General features: G+C 38.8%; 1 protein-coding gene across 3 annotated transcripts in view; it reads right to left on the bottom strand.

The window, feature by feature from the left end:
• CTNNA3 (catenin alpha 3) overlaps positions 1-21668 on the bottom strand; it is a 382123-nt gene that overhangs the window by 339618 nt on the left and 20837 nt on the right. For all 3 annotated transcript variants that reach the window (XM_056494515.1, XM_056494512.1, XM_056494513.1), the window contains exon 5: positions 13214-13333. In XM_056494515.1, coding sequence (XP_056350490.1) covers positions 13214-13333 — 120 coding nt within the window. The remainder of the gene's footprint in view (positions 1-13213; positions 13334-21668) is intronic.

The following is a 21668-nucleotide window of genomic DNA, read 5'->3' as shown; positions in this document are numbered from 1 at the left end:
GCTCCCTATTGTACTTCCAGCCCTTACACTTGAGCAGCATTACAACAGCCAGCTGAGGCTGCTGAAATGAAACAGCCAGGAGTTTGCTAACTCACATGATGGCAAAAGGGGGGTGATAATTTTACCATAAGAACTGATAAAGATAGGGGATTGCTTCCCTAGGCTGACTCATCCAAAGTATGAGAATTCTGCTCAGAGAAGCAGAGCAGTGCTAGACTAGAATCCTCAGGTTAGAAGTCTTAACCTAGTTACACATCCTTTTTTTCATAGTTTGCATTTGAAGAGACCTTTCTATGGGATCAGATTTATTCAATCCCACAAAACCAAACCCAACAGGTAATGTACAGGCAGTGTAAGACAAAACAGAAGAGGTACACATTTCTTTGCATTGTCTCTAAATTCAAAATTACATCATGTGTATATCACACAGCATCTGTCTCTCACAAAAAGAAGTAATTGTAGAAATGCACTCAACATCATTTCACTAAGCCACTGCCCAGTTCAAGGAGTGCAAAGCTTACAGAAAACAGGTGTAATGACTACTAGAACTGTCCCAAAATCCTATCCATAAACCACATCTAAAATTTCTAATTTCTTTTTTAGAAACTCTACTAAAATAAGAACAGTGAATGATTCTCTGTAGCAGTGAGATTGCTGCCATTCATTCTTCTGTTACAGTGCAGCAGCTGCATTTGTCTGCTCCTGTCATGACAGAATTGCACTGAATGGACATGATAGGAAAATACTATTTTACATTCTCTATTACAAAAATAACTTTTCCATTGTGCCACATAGATATTCACATCAATGTCTAAATGAATTACAGCATACAGGTAAAATCTGTCAATTAAAAAACTTCTCCAAGTCTCTACCCACCATCTACAGGAAGATTTAATAGTAGAGGTGGCAGAAATTCTGTCTTATGACAACTCCATTACTTCCACAAGGTATTTATTAATGTAGTGTGAGTAGATCTACAACTACATAGCTATGAGTTCTACAGTTCTTTCAAACTATGCTAATTTATTCTATACTCAAAAAACCTAGAGATTAGACATACTGGAAAATAATTTATCTCCCAAGACAATTGCAAAACAATTTGGTCTGCCACTGGTGCATGCTACAAAAAGAAAGCAGTCACATGCAGGAGAAAGTTTCCTCAGGTGTAAAAAAGAAACAAAAAGCAGTTTTATGACACTGCCTTTAACAAGCCCTGAACCATAAACACATACAGAGAGCAAGATTTATGAAGTCTATGCACTGTACTTTATTGAAAAGCATCTTGCACAGGAGAGATGTGCAATGAGACACTGCACAGCACTGCATGGCAGCAGAACAAGACACAACAGGCATAAAATGAAAAAGAAAGCTACAGGTCAGATAAAAGCAAAATCTTTTTCCCTGGAAGATACCCCAACAGTGAAGCAGGCTGCCCTGAGGAGCTGAACAGTCTGATCCTCAGAAAATTTCAAGGCATGCCTGGATAAAGCCCTGAGTGACCTCATCTAACCCCTGAGCTGATCCAAGCTGAGCAGGAGGTTGTACCAGGACCCTCAGAGGTCTCTTCCAAATTAAATTATTCTGTAATTCTCTAATTATAATGAAAAAGCAAAGGAACTGATACTCATAAATACATCATTGTGACATTTTTGTGAGATATAAAATCATATTGCAGCAAAATTATTATGCAAGGCTAAAAAGTCTTTATATGAAGGTCCATAAACTATTCTTACAGTATGCATAAACACAGTAAAATTTATGTGCATAGTAAAAAGTCTAATTTCAAACTTTTATAAGATTTAACTAGCTCCATTTTATTAGCATTACTTCTTTACAAAAAAGAGGATTAAATATTGCAATTAAGTACATCTTGCTAAGAGGCAACTATGCATTTTATTATTGAAGTGATGGACATGCTTCAGCTTTTAACTTTGATTTTCTAACCAAATAAATTTTGTATATGCCAGAGCATTTTACAGAACAATTCCCACCAGTGCTAGCACTGCCTCTACAGAACTCACATTCTCAACCTCAAAGGAAGCTCTAAGTCAAACTACATTCTTCGACTAGGAGCATTTTTTATTTTGCTCCCTATGTCCATCATTTTAATTGAACCACCAGAACAGCAAACGTGCTGCAATGACCTGAAACCTTGTTTAATTTAGGGCTAACCTCAATTCACCTAGACCCACCAGAGGAGGGGTGTTTTGGTGTGTGATTTTTGTGGTTTGGATTTTTTATTTGGATTCTGTTTTTGTTTTATTAAAAGGTGTGAGATGTGCCTTGGGTGTTTTTATACCTGACCGTGCAGAACATGGGTCAGCTCCATCCCCAAGGCAGCTTTTTGAGAGCACACAGTCATGTTCACACATATATTTCCTACCTCTGTCTAATCTGTATCAGAAAAGACTGGAACAAGAAGATCTTGGCAGAGCACTTCAATTTTACAGGACACATGCACAGTGCAACATCCATAAAGGAAAAAAAAATAATAACCTATATAGATCAGACTAAATGGATATTTAGTAAAACATCCTTGAAGGATGGAACACTTCCTTTAGGCTCAACAAGAAAGACCAACATTTTAACAGGGCCTGTTGCAATAAGGCAATAGGTGATGAGAGAAAAGCAGTGAAGAGCTACTGAGCTACTAGAGGCAGTGAATGAAGGATATAGAGAGAATTTATTAAATTAAACTTTGAATTATCTTAAAATACTTCTCTTCTGCATCTTCTTTGGAGGACTCCAATATTGTCCACAGCTTTTTTACATTATCACTCTCTATATTTTATTTTCAGAATTGTTTTCTTCTCTCCCTCCCTTGGTAACTGCTTTAATTTTGTAACAGTGTCAGAGCATCTGTCATTTCTCCCTTAAACTATTAAAGACACTTAGGATGGGAGCACATTGCCTTTCTAGACTATCCTTACTACTGACAATAAGTGATGGAAAAAGATTAGGCAAGATTCATGCAGCATGCAGGCACAGGTACACACACTTCTTTAAATTCATCTTCATTTGTTCTAACCTTTTCAAGATTCTTAACAGCTTCTCAGCTAGCTCTTTGCAATTCTAATGAACCATTTTCCAAAGCAAATAAAAACCTTCCCATTTCATTTTCACTAAGTCAAGAAGGTGGCCAAGGCCAGGCTCAAGAGCTCTTTAGCATGCCTTCAATTACAGCTCTCATTGACTCCCTTCCCTGAGCACCCAGGTTCAGCTCTCTTCACAGCACAGCAGGGAGTACACCCACCCACCCACTCACTCTTCCATGGAAATGCAGTTCACTCCTCCCACAGACACTCCCTCTGAGTTCACAGGGAGAACCTCAAGTGGAGAAGGACACTTGGCTAGCATTTTACTTGCATTTAAAAAATATAATCTACCTGTAAAATTGGGGGGTCAGGAAATAGAGAAGTAATATTGTTCCTTATATTGTTTCTGTACCTATCCTCTCTAATTATGTAGCAATAAAATATCATCAGCATCTCTAACATTTTAGTCTGCAACCAAATTTTAATTACAGGGCATTTAGCTCTCCATTTAGGTTCAGATCTTTGACATACAAAGAACTTCTCTAAGAATGCTGGCTTTTAGTGAAAATGACACTTTTGCAATTAATAATCAGTAAGAAACTTTAACATAAAGTTGCATAATCTTTTCAGACCCTGAAATAAGTTATTGACCTCTACTCACTTAGCAGAAGAGGCAAAATGCTGCAATATTTTCTTAAGATAATCTAAAAGACTCTGCACTTTGGATACATCTTCTGCAGGAAGTGCTCGGACCTCCTTCCCAGCTCCCAGACACAAAAGAGGAAATCACCACTAGGACATCATAGCCTCCAGTTCTCTGTACCCAAAAAGATATGCAACTGTACTCTTGGACTATGTGGTCTCTTAACCTCTCCATCTTAGTGAATCCAGTGCTGAATTTTGCAACTGCAGATAACATAAGTTGATAAATGCACTTTTTTTTTTTTTTCCAACGGTTTGTGATCTAGCTAAAACAAACTACATAAAATTGTCCTGTCCTGTGGTACAGTTTGTGCTTCTCTCTCCCACAAATCAAAAAGGATCATGTTTCCTCCAGTACTAACCAACCAAGTTACAGCTAAAATCAATATAATTGTTATTTCATATATAAATCTTCACTGCAATAAGATTTTATTACTTACTATCACTTGTTCTTATCAAGTTAGATTCATGGTTAAATTAATGCAGAAAAAAACATTCTTACTCAAGGAAACGAATGAATTTAAATTGGACATAGGAAAGCTTTCACTGTCCCACCACCAGCAGAATTTATTGATGTGAGCTATAAAAACACTGTTACAAGTGTCAAAATCTTACCTACAAAGTAAGCTTTGTTCCATAATGACCACCTCTAAAGGCCCAACTTCACTAAATCAACTGAAGGCAAACTTCAAGATAGATCAGCTGAGTAATAGCCACTGATAGCTGAAAAGTAACCAGCTGTAGCACTCTCAAACCATGAAGAACTTACAATAGAGACTCATGCTCTAAAAAAAGCTAGGCAGCAGATAAAGGAAAATATTAAAGCCTGATGAACCCCATTAAGCAAGGCCAAGGTCTGACTGCTCTCCCAAGTCCCTGATGAGAAAGAGAGCCAGTGCTGACAGTATGTATCACAGACAATCAGCTGCATTTTGGCTGGGCTGTGACAATGACCTGGAGTTCTAGAGGGATGGGAAGGAGGAAGTCAAGGTCAGGAAGGCCAAACTGGGGCTGGGACAGTGCTCTCTGCCATGACCCATCCTCTGCCCTCCCTGCTGCATGCACGATGTCCCTGTGACCTGTCTGCTCACAGATGCACTGGCTCCAACTCTTCCTGGTGATCCTTCAGACCCTAGTGAACACCTCCCTGAGAGCACAGTGCTGTTAGTGCATGGACAGGCAGGAAAACAGGAGACAGCATCTGTGGGGGTGGGACTCTTATGTGTGTTTGAATCCAAAGTGATAAGCACCTTTCTGAGAGCAAAATGAATGAGTCAATACCTTTAGAAGGCACCAACTGAAATGAGGTGTGGATGACAGATGACAAAGGCTTGGTGGAAGGAGGAGACCAAGTAAGCAAAAAGTGATGCAGAGTGACTGGATAAGAAATTTAAATGCTAAATGACTAGAGTGAGTTTTAGAGGGAAACTGCACATGGGATTATGCAAATGCAAAATACAGAATGCAACTTGATGCAGAACATGCAGGACAAGGGCAGAGATATGCATATGAGAAACAATACAAAAAGAGGGACTAGGTGGCCAATTTGGCAAGGTCACACAGACTACAAAGTAGGAATATTGTCTTGGACTCGAGACAAGATTAATAAATAATTTGTCACTATGTGTAACAGTGATTTCTCTCTTTAGGTTTTTTTTCAGCCCTTTGTAGCATTGTTCCACTTAGCCAGAACAGCTGGAATCCAAAGGCTGAATGATTACCAAGGGTCAGAACCCTCATAAACAGAGCTAACAAGTTCTTCCCTCAAAACAGGGTTGTGAGCCAGGAAAAAGCTAAGAAGCTCCCCTGGTTCAAAATCCTAACTGGTTACAGAACCTAAGTTTCACAGAAGACACAAAGATCCCCACCTCTACCTCCTAACCTGCTACCACATGAGAAATAAAGCCCCTACATCCTGCACAAAATGCAAGGTGTTTATTTCCTGTGTTAATGTTCCGCCTACTAAAGCACTGAAGAATGGCCAAGTGCTATGGCCACAGCAGCTGCATCACAAGCTCAGCTTTCAGACAAAAACAGCAAGACACAATTGCTCCTGGCAGAGGCTGCTTTGGCTGCTGCCTGCTACGAGTTCCTGGTGCAAACACAGCAGGAACAGTGCTCCTGCAGGATTTGCCCATCATTCCCAAGCATTATGTTCTCAAACCATTTTCCATTCACAGCCCAGTCACTTTGCAAGGCTTTGCATTTTATCTGATTTTTGCCAAGCACCAAAGCAGAGAAACATTTTATAGGAGAATTTATTTTTCTGTGAGAAGCTGGTGTATGTCTGTCAGGCTGGGATCAATACAATATAACATTCCCCTCAGATAACTCTCACAAACTACCATTACTGTCATTTTCACCAGGACATAACATCATTCATTAGCCACTCTTTAGTATTCAGAGCTCTGCATTCCAAACTATTGTTGCACTTCTAACCTGTATCCTTTCAGCATTTAAATAGCAGTTTTTCTCATACTAAGAAAAAAAAGGCACCAAAAAACCACAATCCCCAAACAAAAAAAACCTCCCACCACCAACAAATCAGTAGCTCAGACTATATGCTGCATACTGCCTCTGAGCCTGTAAAAATGTCACTTGTCCTCAGACTGAACTTTTTACCCAGTCTGACATAAATCTGTCATAGCCCAACAAAAAGAACTTCAAATATCCACAAAACATAGTGGCAAGTCCTTATACACCTATAAACCTTAAACTCTTGGATTGAAGCATTCAGTGATATCCTCCAGTAGATCTGGTACTAAGAGGCTGGCTCAAGGTCACACAAAATAGCTGGGACAAAATAAATTTGAAAATGTTTACAAGATGTTTATATATGTATCTCCCACTTCTCTTTTTGTTCTTTATGATTCAGTAAAGAAATTTTTTTATAGTCACCACTCCCTACTGCTCCAAGCCATTTAATTTTAAAAAAATGAAAGAAAAGAATGTCAAATCAAATTACATACATCATTTTTATAGTGTTCAACAAAGGAAGCATCCTCTCTAAATCTTGCTTTTTCTGTAGAATATGCAGATACATTACTTCCCAGAAAATTAGGGAATGTATTTTCTCCTTCAATTATGGCTAAGAACAGTATATCACTTTACTAGGTGATGATTTCAACCCATAAAAACATACAAAGCTGTAGATCTAGGAGAAGGACAAAGAACACAGCACAGTCTTTGAAAATAATGTCCCTTAATTATTTCCAGAGATAGGAAGTTAGCACTTAGACCTTGTCTAAACATAAATGTGAAAGTGCTACATTTTATAATATTGGTAAGATTTGACTGTAACAAAGGAGGAGGAGCTATGTGAAATTCTGAAAGCCACTGCAGTGCTGGCTGTCTTGCAGAGGCATGACAAAAACCTGCCCAATAAACAGCAAAGTGTGTCATGTGGAGTGGGCTGGATGAAGCCATCCAGTGATGACAGAGAACCCAGGGGCTGATGACAAAGATACTGAACACTTCTTGCTACCAGTGATCCAGTGTGAGAGAATGGGGATCTGCATGACAGCAGCAGGCAGAAAGGAAGCAAACCTGACTGTCCTTTCTCAAAGGCAGAAACCAAGCAATTAGTTCAGTCAGCTACACTTAGATTCTTGAGGAAAAACAACCACAGCAAATAATGAAAGTCACTATTTTCTTCATCTAGAAAGAATTCAAGAATGGGTAATAGCCACCACAGGTTTGTCCAGATCAAATCTTGCCAAATTAGTCTGGGTTTGTAGTTGTAGGATTAGTAGCAAATATCTCATTACTAGATTCTCACAGGACTTTTACACAAATAAATGGGAAAAAATTGATTAAATTTCTCTGGAAACGGGGAGATTTCTTCAGAACAGTTACCAATGGTTCTCTGCAACTACAGAAATGCATTTAATCATTTTCTACAGGGGTCTGTTTTGGTTGCCTCACTATGGAGCACAACTTGGATAAGAAAAGAGAAGAGCAAGGGATTTCCTGAGGGGGAGGGAAGACAAGGAACCATTAGTGCACTTTAAGGCAGGATTTGAAATCACAGCAGTATTCATAAATAGGATACATTAAGGATGAGCACAAGTCATCCCATGTAGGCAGGAACAGCCAGCTGCACAATGTATGATTTGAAACAACCAAACAGGTAAGGAAATTGCACAGGTAAGTGAAAACGCTTCCCTCACTCCTGCTGTATAAAACTGCAGTTTTGTTTTTTCCCTTGAGACACTGCTGCCTAACAGAATACTGCAATTGTCATAAATCAGTTATCACTGCTTCATTAAGAGCCATTCTCCTTGGACTCTGACCCCATTCACAATCCCTAAGTTCTGCTTTTATTCCACCTTACCATAAACATGTCACCTGAAGTATCATTCTATTTCATTAGGAGGAAAAAAATAAATTGGTTTCCAGTCTACTGAAAGAATATATCTCTAATCTTAGCCACTACTTACCACTGAGATAAAGCACCCAACGCATCAAATTTCATATAGGAGATGTACATGGTGCCATAGCAAATGTTCATGTACAAAATCTGTGGTGTTTCCAAGTCCCACCATGGAATGCACTGAAAATTCTCTACAGCTTTTAAAGTCATGCCCTTTTAATATTCCTTAGGTGTCTCTGTAATTTAATTTCTAGCTGAAGATCTCATTTCTTTCCCACTGTAACACTCAATTTTGTATTGTTTGTTTGTTGTTAAATTACCTGGGGATGTCTTGGTTGAAAGTGAAGCATCATCCATCCTTGACTCCCAAGACATTTCAGCTACATTTATCAGAGACAAGACTAGACTGCAATCTTTTATCCAAACTGAAGACATCTTGGGCACAGCCAAAACAGTTTCATAATTCAGTTTCATAGAAACAGCAACATTTTGAGCCTTGGAAAGTTGAGGGGAGGCATGACTTTTTTCCTCAGAGGTTAACATCCATGCAAAGACAGAAAAATTGCACATTGGAGATATAAATTGAAATCATTCAAGCCTGGAACTGACAGACACAAATCCAACTGAACAAGGGAGTTGGTAAAACTGTGGTGCAGTCTGGGGCAATGTTGATGGGGGAAAGTCCTCTCCCTACATACTCATATAAAATCAGAAGCACAGGGAATATGAGCACTTTGAGGTGAGCAGAGAAAAGGAAAACCTCTCCAGCCATTAAGAAAGCCACAGAGATACAGGACAGACAGAAGCAAGGACCAAATGACAGAGCTATAATCACGGAATTACTAAAACAAGTCAGGTGGCTGAGAACAGAATTGTCCCAATTTTTCACTCTCTTACCCACTGAGACTAATCTGTTGTTTGCTTTTTTAAAAAATGAATGCATTAATCAACTACTTTAATTACACAACAACATGATAGATGTTATTCCTATGTCAAGGGGAGATAAGCAGCTAGAATACTGGAAATATAACCTATAGTCTCATTTCATAATCAATACTGTGTGACTACACATTAAAGGAGAAAACAAAAAAAAACCCCAATGGGAATCAAATGCCTTTATGTCCTTAAAATTACTTTGGAGTAAAGTACAAGGCTTCTTTGAAAATTCCTAAACAAGATCTCAACACATCCAACCCTAAAATCTAAAAGATTAGAGTGGTAGAATGGAAAATACAGAAGTGAACAAATTCACCCATTTATCTGGGATGGCAATTCAAAGACATGCCTTCCAACAAACAACCAAATGTACTGTCTTTCTTAAGTCTGAAGGAAAAATAAAAAGTGAATTCTCATTCAAATTCATTCAATAGAACAAGTCATAAAAAGATCCATAATTCCTGCCCTTTAGTCTGCATCTCAGTTATTTCACAACTTTCAAAAGGCATGGATAATGGACAGAAAGGCTAAGCAGAGATTAATGTACTGTACCTCTTAACTAAGCCCTCTCAGTAGTTAATTGTCAAAAATGTTCATTTGTTTTCTGGTTTGAACTTGTCTGACTTCCATCCATTGTCTCTTCTCATATTTCTGTGTACTAGAATATAGATTTACTTAAGTACCTCTGTTTCTGACATTTCTAAGCCATAACCTTTTCCAGGTAACTTAAGGAACTCAGTCATGCAGCTTTCTATCATCATGCTTGTTTTCTTGACAACAAATAATTCACCCTGAACTCCCTTCAATTTTCAGCATACTTATAAAGGGTTTGCCACAAAATAAACTTGCCAGTTGATAAGTGATAATCTCTTTTGAAAACTTGTCTCCAGCTGCTGGGGTGGAGCACTTCAGAGAACAAATCTCTCACTGTGCTGGTTTTGGCTGGGCTATAGTTAATTTTCTCCACACCAGTCTGGGCTGTGCTTTGGGTTTGTGCTGGAAGCAGTGCTGGTAGCACAGGGATGTTCTGGTCATGGCTGGGCAGAGCTTGCACAGAGCCAAGGCTTTTCTGTCTCTCAGTCCACCCCACTAGCAAGGGGCTGGGAGGGGACACAGCCAGGACAGCTGAGCCCAGGGGGTGTGAGGGGCTGGGAGGAGACACAGCCAGGACAGCTGAGCCCAGGGGGTGTCCCAGAGCATGTGGGGCCAGGCCCAGCACAGACCTGGGAGGAGAAGGAAGAACATTCAGGGTGATGGAGTTTGTCTCCCCAAGTCACCATCACACATGATGGGGCCCTGCTCTCCTGGGGATAGATGAACCTGCCCAGCCATGGGAAGTGGGGAATCAATTCCTTGTTCTGGTCTTGTGTGCACTGCTTTTGCTTTATCTGTTAAAATTACTTTATCAACCCACAGGTTCTCACTTTCACTCTTCTGAATCTCTCCTGCCAAAGTGAACAATCGAAGGTGAAGAATAAAAGTGCAATTAATCCATTTGAACAAAAACAAATATCATTTGACCAGAGAAGCTAGTCTTCATTCAAAATCAGAACTTTCAAAATGCAAGTTTGACCTATAGGATCATGAAGCCAGCTGCAGTACTGATAATGAGGGACTGTGTGGAACAGAATGAAACAGGGATTGGATTCTGGAAGCACTGTTACCCATGAGTGAAGAATATTACTGTGTGCCTCATAAACATCTTTGATATAGCCCTTAACTCCTTCAGTTTCCAACACAACTTTTTAAAACACTTCTAAATATAACAAACATCAGAAAGAAATCCTAAAAAGATTTTTTAAATGCATTAACCAAAATTATTTCCCATAGATTCAGTCCTTTAACACACAATTTCCTTGAGGGCATACAATCAACATCAAACAAGCAAACCTTAAATCAGAATACTGCTTTTGTGTGTGTGCACATACTAAAGTCCTGCTGTCAACTATGAGAGGACCACATCGATGGAGGCTTCTAGTCAAAAACTGAGTGTCTTTGGATTGCAGCCAGCATTGCTACAGGCATCCTAAAGGCACTCTTAGCACTAAGAACAGCAGCAACACTGGCAATTTTTCAGTTTGACAGGTGCTAAATACCACTGAACTTCATTATAAGTCCATTTTTATTGCAGCTATTGCCCAACACTCCTTAAATGACCTTACAGTAAGATAATTCTAATAAACACCCTTAAACCGGAGCCATTCCAAGTGAATCATATATGGACGATTTCCCTTCAGTAGCAACAAAGACCCACATAAGAGAAAAGGAAGCATGCACCTACTACAGCATCCCAAGAGCAGAGCTGGCTTTTATCACTGAGCCCCATCTTATCCCCACATGCTTTAGCATTTGTCCTCTCATTTCCCCTGAAAACATTCATATTGCAAAGATAATATTTAGATTGATACAAACCAATGTAAGCTTTACTTAGCTTTCATTGAAAACATTCCACAAAGTCATAGAGCAAGAGAACAAGTTTTAGTACTCATTGTGGCATGTAGCCATTGTTTTTTGTCAAGTTTCAGAGATGTGACAGTATCAAGGAAATTAAAAGCTTGTTTGAATTCAAAGGAACTGCTAGACTATCTCCTGGACAAGAAAGAAAATCTACCTTTCTGAGACACAGGTATCTCCCAGCACATTCCAAAATGGCAGCCTGGCTATAAACAGATATTCTCAACCCAAAGGAATTTCTCTGGTGGATGCAGCCCAATCATCACCCCAAATGAGTCTGCCACTTGTATACTGCTACCACTCGTGGAAGTTTGGTCAATATCTATCAGTCAGAGTCGATGTGGGACATTTTGAAGATCCTATAAAAAGCACAGCTTTGATTTCCCATCTGTCCTGTAAACTTTCCCACTGAAGAAGTACATTGCTATATTGCACTTCATGGTTCATGTCTGAAGAAAAGGTGCAGAAGCCAATAACTGTATTTCTTTCAAAACCAACATTGACTGCTTTCAGCATATAAACCACTTACTTTACCACCAATGGATTCAAACTCAGATCATCCACAAACATTTGTCTCCAAACAGATGCAGTTACTCAGCATTTTACCAGAGGGATTATGAATATACCCTTAACCTAACACAAGTGCATATAAAATGTTATCAATTGAACATGCACACTTCACAAACATGTCCCAAACTCACAGGAGCTTCAGTCCCAAACCAGATCAGTGATTTTTGCACAGCAATCAAACGAATTCGCAATCTTTTCACAAAAAGATTCATTTTAAAGTAGGACAGAATTCGAAGCATCTTCTACACTAAATACATACATGCAGTTTCTAGTCCCTCACTGCAACTTCTCCATTGTTCTACTGAAATGAAAACCTCTGTATCAACAACAGGTAAAAACTCCTCACCATAACCACGTAACTCCTGCTCAGACAAACAATGCAAATTAATTAAGACACAGGTAATCTAATCAATTATCGGATGGAAATAGCTGCAAGTGCTCTGCCCCAAGAACTGTTTGACAACACTGCCACCAAGTGATGGAATTCAGGAAAACACAAACCACAACGCCCCCACATAGAAATGTTACAGCTTTTACCATCATGTTCTGGAAGAGGTAAAGTCTTATTTTATCATCAGGGGAAAAATTAGAGAGTATCCATAATGAGAGCTGATATTTTCACATAAGCTATGTATAATGACAGAATATCCAACATTAAACACATGTTAACAATTCAACTTAACCTTGATCTTGCAAACACAAGCCAAAGACCACGTGCACTTCAAAGTTTGATGCATACTAACCTCATAAATTCATTTCTGAAGAAGAAAAAACTAGTGCTATGCATGCACAGGAAGTATTGGATTCCATTAACTTATGTGAATTTGATTAATTTTTCAAGTAAAAGATTGCAAATAGTACTTCTATACACTTCCTTTTAGAAAATTACATGTTAATGCAACTTTTAATGTCTGCTAAGTCTCACTTACCTATTCTGTCCATGGTCCTCTCTGCTGAGAAAGCAAAAGCCAGGCAGTCATCATCACATGCACTAGACCTGGCCCCCCTCCTGCTGCCTTGCCTGGCACTGCACAGAGCACAAAACCCAACTGACAGCACAGGAACTCCATCCAACACAGCACTTTCACCACCCACCCTGGTGATGCCCAGCATTCTGTATTCTTACCAGCTTCCATGGTCTTACCTGCTGACGTTTGTATGCCAAGTAATCAAGATTTTCCAGATCTTTTTGAAACTTTTGGTAGGTTTTCTGCAGATCAGATTTGCTGGATACATTTCTTAAAGATTCAAATGATCTTTGAAACTGTGAGGGGAAAAAAAAAATAAAACCAAACCAACAAAAAATTATCATTCATACAGTTGCTGTGTCTCACTCTGCATTGCTATTATTTTCTACTAAATCTAAGACTATTAAGCTTTGTCACCTCTAACCTTCCACATATTCCTACAGTTTTGTTTTGAAACCAATCACAGAATTCAAAGCACTGTACATATGCCCTCCTCAATTAAATGAAGTCCTCTAATTTCATGGGTCAGATAAAACACAAGAAATCAATTTCTAAAGGTGAGCTCTTTTTCTATGCCAAGTTCCAGGAAATAATATTTTCACATAGATTTAAATCCTTTCTTTCCAACTAAGACAAGTGTATACAACTTTATACAGGCCATGAACTCATTCTATCAAGCGTAACGGTAGAACTTAAAAATCACAGGGTGCTTCTTATCAAATTAATTTACTTAAGAGTAATTTAAGGCCAGATAATCACCTTGGGCAACCTGCTCACATTCTGCATGAAAACTGTGACAACTCCAATTATACTTCATTATAGACCTTACTCTTCAATTTAAAACTTCTTTCATGCATACACTATAATTAAAAATAAGATTGGTATTTTTCAGAGATGCACAACACCAGCCCAGCTGCAGGAACTGTAACAGAAAGGTTAAGAATTGTGTCAAAGGAGAATTGGAGGTCCAGCTTCCAATTGCTACCTTCAGGAAATCATGAGCCTTTTCTGACTTGTGGTTTGCCCAGGTGTAAAAACTCTTCTTCCCCTCATGAGCATGTGGCTGCTGCAAAGCTGCAGGTAGCTCAGTCGTATTTTGTTATCACTGTGATTACCATCAGAAGCAAATCTATAAACGTGTATTTACTCTGATATAATCAGGAAGAACTAGATGCTTGTAAATCCTTCCAAAATGTTGATTTAGCCTACTGCAGTTCCAGGGCCTGTAGGTGAAGCTCACCTGTGGAACCAATGCCCAGGGAAAGAGGCAATGGGCTGCTTTCCAGTCACTTCTGGAAAACAAAGCACTTCTGTAGTACCTACAGCCCACATTCCTCTATAACTTTGCTTAAACTACACTGAATTGGAATCATGAACCACAGGAGTAGAAGGCAAAAAGAATTAAAAAAAAAAAAAAAAAGAACAAACAAAGCCAAACCACTCATCTTGTGTCCCTCTTTAAGAACATAACTGACAGCCAGTGCTGATCCAGGACCTGGCAGGCTCCAGATGCTCTCATTCCTGAGCATGTGACTGAGCTCAAGCCCAAGCTGCACCTGACACTGAACAGCCCCCAGGCACATCTCCTTGGGATAAAAAAGCAACTGCAGTGGATTTCCACTGACAATTTACTACAACTTCAGGAACCTTCAGGCAAGTTAGCATGTCTTGTTTGCCACTCTGCAGCCTTTATTTCAGTCTCACTGCTTTCATAACCAAAAGGCAAGTAAAGACAGTGGTTTTATCTATCTGTAATTTATCTTACTCTTACCTCATTCAGCACTACTACAGGTCAACTGGAGACTTTCTAATTGCATTTAAAGTGTTTGTGAACAAAACATAAAATAAAACTGTCTCACCCAAACTATATGTTCCTGAATTCTGCACTGACACAGCTGACAAAAAACACATACTAAGACAAAATTGCAATATGCTCTATTCTTTTCTGTTTGACTTCATTATCTTCTAATTTTTGTATGATTTGTTGTTTTCAGATTTTATCTCTGCTCCAAAGCTGATCTGAAAGCTTTGCATTTGCAGTGTTTGCTTTCATCAATTCCCACTCCTGGCTAATAGCCCCTTAGCTGGAAGCAACTTAATTACAACATTTACAAACAAGACCAGAGTTCAGTTTAAGGTGACCAAAAGCACTGATAGCCCTTGGTTTTTTTCAAGTGTGTAAGAAACTACTCATAATGTCTCTGGCAAGTTCATCATGAACCTTCTGCTTCAAACCATGATATATTTCTCCAGAACTCAGCCCAAAGCTGTTGCACCCTGTTGTGGGATTGAATAATGCAGGGATAAGGTCTCCAATGATTCCTGAACTCACTAAATAAGCATAAGGTACAGTCTTTTCTTGAGGCTTTTTATTTATTTTTTTTAGATAATCATCAACATGTTAGACTACAATAGAGTTGTAGGATCATCATCATCCTTTTAAGGATGTATTTAATCCCACAGCTTCAGGTCTTCATTAGCAGGAGCTCTGCTAGCCATTTCACTCAGTTCCTCATGTCCTGCAGCAACCTAAACATCAATAATGCATTTGGCTCTCTGGAAAGAGATACATGAAGCAGCATGAGAGCATGAGCAAATACAAACCAAATGTATAAAGGCAACATGCTTCAATAAAATTGATGGGTAACTGCCAGAACATCCACATCTGTCTTTAGATGTGAGAGAGAAACACTTTTTAAAAATTCAACTCAAAAGTAAATAAAAAACAAACCAAGCCATTACAAGAAAACATAGATATACACTTTCCACTGCCATCAGCAGGAAATCAGAAAACTGTGTCTTGGACATACAAAGGTTATCAGCACATGTGTTAAACTTAAAATTACATCTGGATCTTTCTGCATCATACTTTTATCAGTGTGAACCATCTCTCATCTCTCCTGTCATCAGAATTCCTGACTTTTTCTTCTCTTACCAATAGCCAAATGTAAATAATCATAAGAGATTCACAGCAGCTTTCTGCCTGTCACATTTTCAAAGTGCTTTGAACAGTTTCTGGAAGCTGAGAAGTAGCATTCATTTACTCCTTTTACTCTCAGGGGCAGTACTAGGTAACTACCTGGATGGATTTTTCCCCCGTGACAAAATCACATCTCTGTGATTTCATCAGAGCTGCTCCTGTTTGTCAAGTGACCACAGATAACTTCATAGCACAAATAATGCATAGATAACTTTGTACCTCAAAGAGAAGAGCATGACTTTTTAGTCACTAATATCACAGCATTCCTTTCGTAGGAAACCCCAAACCCACCAAATGCAGAACCAGAGCCCAGCACCCTGGCCCTAAAATGTAGGGTGTGTAACACAACAGCCCCAATGTCCTGAGCAGGCACCATTAAGACATGGCTGAATGAAGGCTCTGTGCTCATGTGACTGGAAACCAACACACAGCGAATGCTCCAAGTGAAGCAACTCCCTGTCCCATTTCAGGTATCACAAAGCAACAAATGCCATCAGAACCCTGAAAGTGATGAGGATCACAAATGTGGATGGGCCAGAAGTGTTACAACACAGCCTCCTTGTTACAACACAGAAGTATGATGTCATTAATTAGTATGAAGTGTTACAGCCTCCCCTTGGATACTGACCATGGTTTATCTAATTAGTTAGCATGACTGTAAACATCAGGACTGCAAGTCCTATGGTCTCACATCTTAAACACTGCATGTCAAAGATGAGAGGTGAGTTCTGACTCAAGTTCCTCCTGCAGCAAAGCAGATTAACAGCTGAGAATCCTCTGCTGTCTTTATGAGCTCCTGACGTAGCATTTTTGAGGGTTTATTTCACTATCCTTCTACCTACTTTCAGGAGCCTTGGAACTTCTGCTCTGCTGTCATAGCTAACAAAAAGAGGAAATGAGATCAAAGAAAAGAGGCTGAGACAGAGTGACTGCACATTTCAAAAGGAAATCATATTAAAGTAACTAATCGTACTAAAATTTTGATACTGCTGAAGCCAAAATTTAATATTTTTCATCTTCAACACAAGCCATGAAAATTAATGGCTTACCAGCTAAACAGGAGGCCAGGACACAAAATTATGAGATTATAAACATGCAGTGCAAAGTGCTTCATTGCTTATAATTCAGAAATGTGGGAAGCAACATCATTAATCACAGAGTACAAAGCCACACTCCTGGTAACCACCTTACAATCTCCATACAAACAGGAACAGGGGCAGCAGGTCCTGCTCCTCCCATTTGTGCATGATGCTACTGCCCAGGCCACACACCTTTAATGGCACTCACCCGGCAGTCCAGCTCTATGAAGGTGATGTAATCAAAGGGCCTGCTGCACTTCCTTTACATAGTTTCTTCTACATAGCTGGTTCAGATTTAGGGCCAGTGCTACAAAAAGCCACTCTGTTATTCATGAATTAGGAGAAATGGCTCTTTTTTGCTCATCTACAGCTGCACAAGCCAAAGAGTATTTGTATTTCAGAGTATCAATATTATCATGTTCCACTGCATAGGGCAGTACAGTAGCACTGAACTATGTTTTTCCATTGGTAAAATATTTCTCTTTATTTCCATATGAATTAATAGGAGTTGAATTAAGGGCAGGAAGCAAATTTTACTTCCATTTTGACATAAGGAAGCTGTCCATTGAAAAAAAAATACCTCCTTGTTTTTATAAGGAACTGGTTCTTTAAAAGACTAAATTATACTAAATGTACTATTTAAATTACCCAGAGGTAGGTTGGAAAAAAAAAATTCACAACCTCTCTTAAATTCCAGTTACTGAACATACATACTTATGAGGGAAAAGCTGCTCTTCTCACATTGCGCCGTAATGGAATGGGCAATGTGCCTCCTTTTGAGAGGTTTATAGAGAGCAGCTCAACAGCTTTTTCCATTCAGAAAATAACAGATGATTTTGCTGTCATTTTAAGAAGGTCTGAAGACATACACTTTGATAATAAAGCAGATACTGTTTGTTTTGCCTGTATTTCCTCATTTCTGCCTCTCAAAGCACAAATGAGTTATAGAATAAATTTCTCTAGATCAGAATGATCTCTGCATGCTTGAACTGTTGATCAGACAAGCCATTCTACATTACACCATGTTTGTTGCTACACTACCAATAAATAATGTGCCAGGGGAAGATAATTTCCCAAGATGATTTTCACAGCCTAGAATTTGCCTTCCCATATTAGCACTGTAGAGAAGGAAATTTCAGAACATCACTTCCATATTATTCTCCTTTAAGCACTACACTTCAGTGGTGTGTGCTGCTGTAGAGGCCAAATGCAGCACCAGACTCTCCAAAGGGAAGCCTTTAGCAATGCTCCTTCCCTGACAGGTTCAAAGAGTCAACTGCAGTGGAGCCCTGGTCACTGACTGGAGCAGGCAGGCATCTGCACAGTCCAAACAATTATTTCAAACAGGCCTATGCTTATCTAATAACCACCTTCCAACTTCATCACCAGACACAATATGGATTTCTCACACTCAGCTGGACTTCTGATGACTTCAAGCATTGTATTAACCTCTGCTACAAGCCATAGCTATGTTACAGATCTCCCCAGGCTTTGAGTTTACAACTTAACATTCCAGTAGGAATTTATCATCTCACAGCTTGACAATTACTTGTAAAAATAAGTTACAAAGGAGCAGTCCAGAGGCTCCTATCTCAAGCACAGAAGTGGACATCCAGATTCCTGCTGCACTCAAAAGAATGCTCACCTTGAAAAAGCCAACTCCTAAAAGCAATTCTTTGGAAGCTGCTTGTCCTCTGTTATTTACTGGACATCACAGAGTGCCACAGAATTTGCAGACTGTAATGATAAACACTGCAGCCCTGATTCCAAACAGCTGCATCCCACATACCACAGACAGATCTCTGATTGGTAGTAGGAATCTCTGTTTGATGAGAAAATAAATAGGAGTATGAACCATCTTCTCTCAAAGACTCCTGTCACCTTCATAATACTTATGCTCAAGAAGTTCCCCCTGCCATGAGAGTGACCCACACCCAACAAAGGAAGGTGGCAAGAAGTTAGAACTTATTCTGGGCTACTGCTGTAAAAAACAAGGCCTTTATAAACACATTAGGAACAAGTGGAGGGCTAAGGACAATCTCCATCCTTTATTGGATGCAAGGGGAAACACGGTGACAAAGAGGAAAAGTCAGAGGTACTTCTCTGTCTCAGCCTTCAGGAGCAGGACCAGTTGTTTTCCAGGTACCCAACCCCCTGAAGCTGAGCACAGGGATGGGGAGCAGAATGCATTCCCCCAATCCAAAATGAAATGTTTAGTGACCAGCTACACCATCTAAGACTCACACAAGTCCAAAGTGATCTGCTGGAGGGTAGGAAGGCCCCACACAGGGATCTGGATCAATTAAGCACAGCTGTGGGAGTTGAAGCAAGCCCCTAAACCTGAAGCACAGGGCAGCCCAAGATGACCTTCTTCTTTGATTCCATGTATCCCTATCGAGTTCCTGCTCACAACATTTTTAATGCTGATGAATACTCTGCAGGAAAGGGAGGAACAGGCAGCACTATGCTCACAGGACCCAACTTCACAAGTTGTTTCTTATCTCTAGCCATTCTCTCTTTTTTTGACCCTGGCAGGAGTTTTAAATAACTCTAAGCAGGCATTTTGTAAAGACCATGCTGTCTGAGGCATTCATGAAAAATAAGACTTAGACAGTAAATCTACAAGCGTGACATGAAGGGGAAAAAGGCAGATAAAACATGTTGGCTCAGCATGATCTGAAACCGATTAGAGAAAGACAGACTGCCAATGCTCTTTGAATGAGATTCTCCAAACTTGTTACTTCCCTGCTGTTCTCTTCTGATCAATGAATTTAAGCAATTCCATTAGTCTGTTAATTCACTTAATTAAATAATATCGAGCATTACTAACCATAATGGATGAGCTCTAACACAGCTCTGAATCAGAGAGTGCAATACACAAGACATCCCTTTGTCTGACCACATTTCTCACAACTCAGTTGTTTCTTTAGAGACTTCATTTAAGCATGGAAACTCAAGACACAGATAGCTATTTATTTAAACTCTTACCTGTTTAAAAAAAAAAAAAAAAAAAAAAAAAAGTTGTTTAAAGAAGGAAAACCTTTCTTTCTGGTGTGATGTACTTTATTTTTTCAGTCAACTCTAAAAGGATCTTCCTGTTTGTACTGCACCCTCTCAGTCTAATAGGACTGTGAATTCCACAAGTGGCCAGAAGTATTCTGTGCCAGAATGTATCAGTCACTGAGAGTTTGTACTGGCATCTAGCATGCATTATTTACATACACATTTATTCACTCTTGCTCGGTGAAAATCTGATAGAATTCATTAAACAATCAAAATTTGCTCCACTTTATTAGCAAAACTTCTAAAAAAAAAAGCTGATATCCAGTTCACAAAGCCAGGGTTTTGAACATTTGGCTTGAAATCCCTGTCAGGATTATCAAATCCTTTCAAACTCACTTACCTGATACTTCTGGTTTTGAAATGTCACATTTCAGTATTTTTGTGACAAAAAATATCCAGTATTTTCAGCATTACACAGTACTTAATATGAAGACTTTATTCCACAGAATTCAAAAACTTAAGTTCAAAACCTAAATTCAAAAACTTCTAAGTCTAAGCAAAATATACAAAAAACAATATTGTTAGAGACTAAATAAACTGGAAGAGATAGCTGAGGTTCATCTTTTTCTCCTAGATATACATCATCAGGCAGATGTGACAGTGGATGAAGCTTTCTGTGACAGCCAGTCACATTGTCTTTGTTTTCTTTCTATTTTTATTCCCAGGTTACTGAGGAAATTAAAGTTTAATGATCCAGAGTGTATTCTGTCAGTAGAAAAAGGTATGGTTTTAAATGTCAGTGTGGGAATTAACTAATTTTAGTCAGTGATCAAGACAAAAACTTTCAGCACTCTTTGATAAAAGGTTTGAAAAATATTAGATACTTAAATAGGTAATTCCCAATTAAATACTTCTCTATTGAGCAAGATCTCACTAATACTGTACAGAGTTCTTTGATGATGCTGAACCAAATTCTTTCATTTTATACATGCAAATAAAGAAAGGATCCTTGATTAGAATTTTTATGTCTTTTATCCTACTACTACTTTTTTTTTTAATTTTCAAATTAATTTTGGCTTAGTCCTTTCTAATGTCTTCATTCTACCACATGAAAATGATAGCTCTCAGAGACATGGAAATAAAGAGCAATGACATTTCCCATCTCTTAAATTATAACAGCTGTAACACCCATGCCTGAAGAAGAGGATAATGTGGTAGAAGTATTAAGGTTTTAGAACAAGTTCAAAGAAAAGCAGCTAATGACTTTAAGGAGTTGATTTTCAAGGCATATGAACTTGTCAAACCCAAAAATATTACAGCTGATACAGCAAAGACAAGGTCTACCTTGACACTTGTGTGAATACAATGTCTTTTTGTGGGAGCAAGTCCATGTTGAAGAAAAATTGAATTCCTAAGAGAGTTTTAAAGTATAAAGATTTCAGTTAAACACTTAGAATAGAGCCAAGCTGCAATTCATTAAAATCTTTAACCGTATTTAAATCTGGCTCAGTTAGCTGTGACCAAAAATTGTTAGAAGTTGAGGGATTTCAATAGCATATGTTGAAATTA

The sequence above is a fragment of the Oenanthe melanoleuca genome, chromosome 6 (genome assembly GCF_029582105.1).
Source record: "Oenanthe melanoleuca isolate GR-GAL-2019-014 chromosome 6, OMel1.0, whole genome shotgun sequence".
In the NCBI taxonomy this organism is placed as follows: Eukaryota; Metazoa; Chordata; class Aves; order Passeriformes; family Muscicapidae; genus Oenanthe; species Oenanthe melanoleuca.
This window is presented reverse-complemented; position numbering and strand designations above follow the sequence as displayed.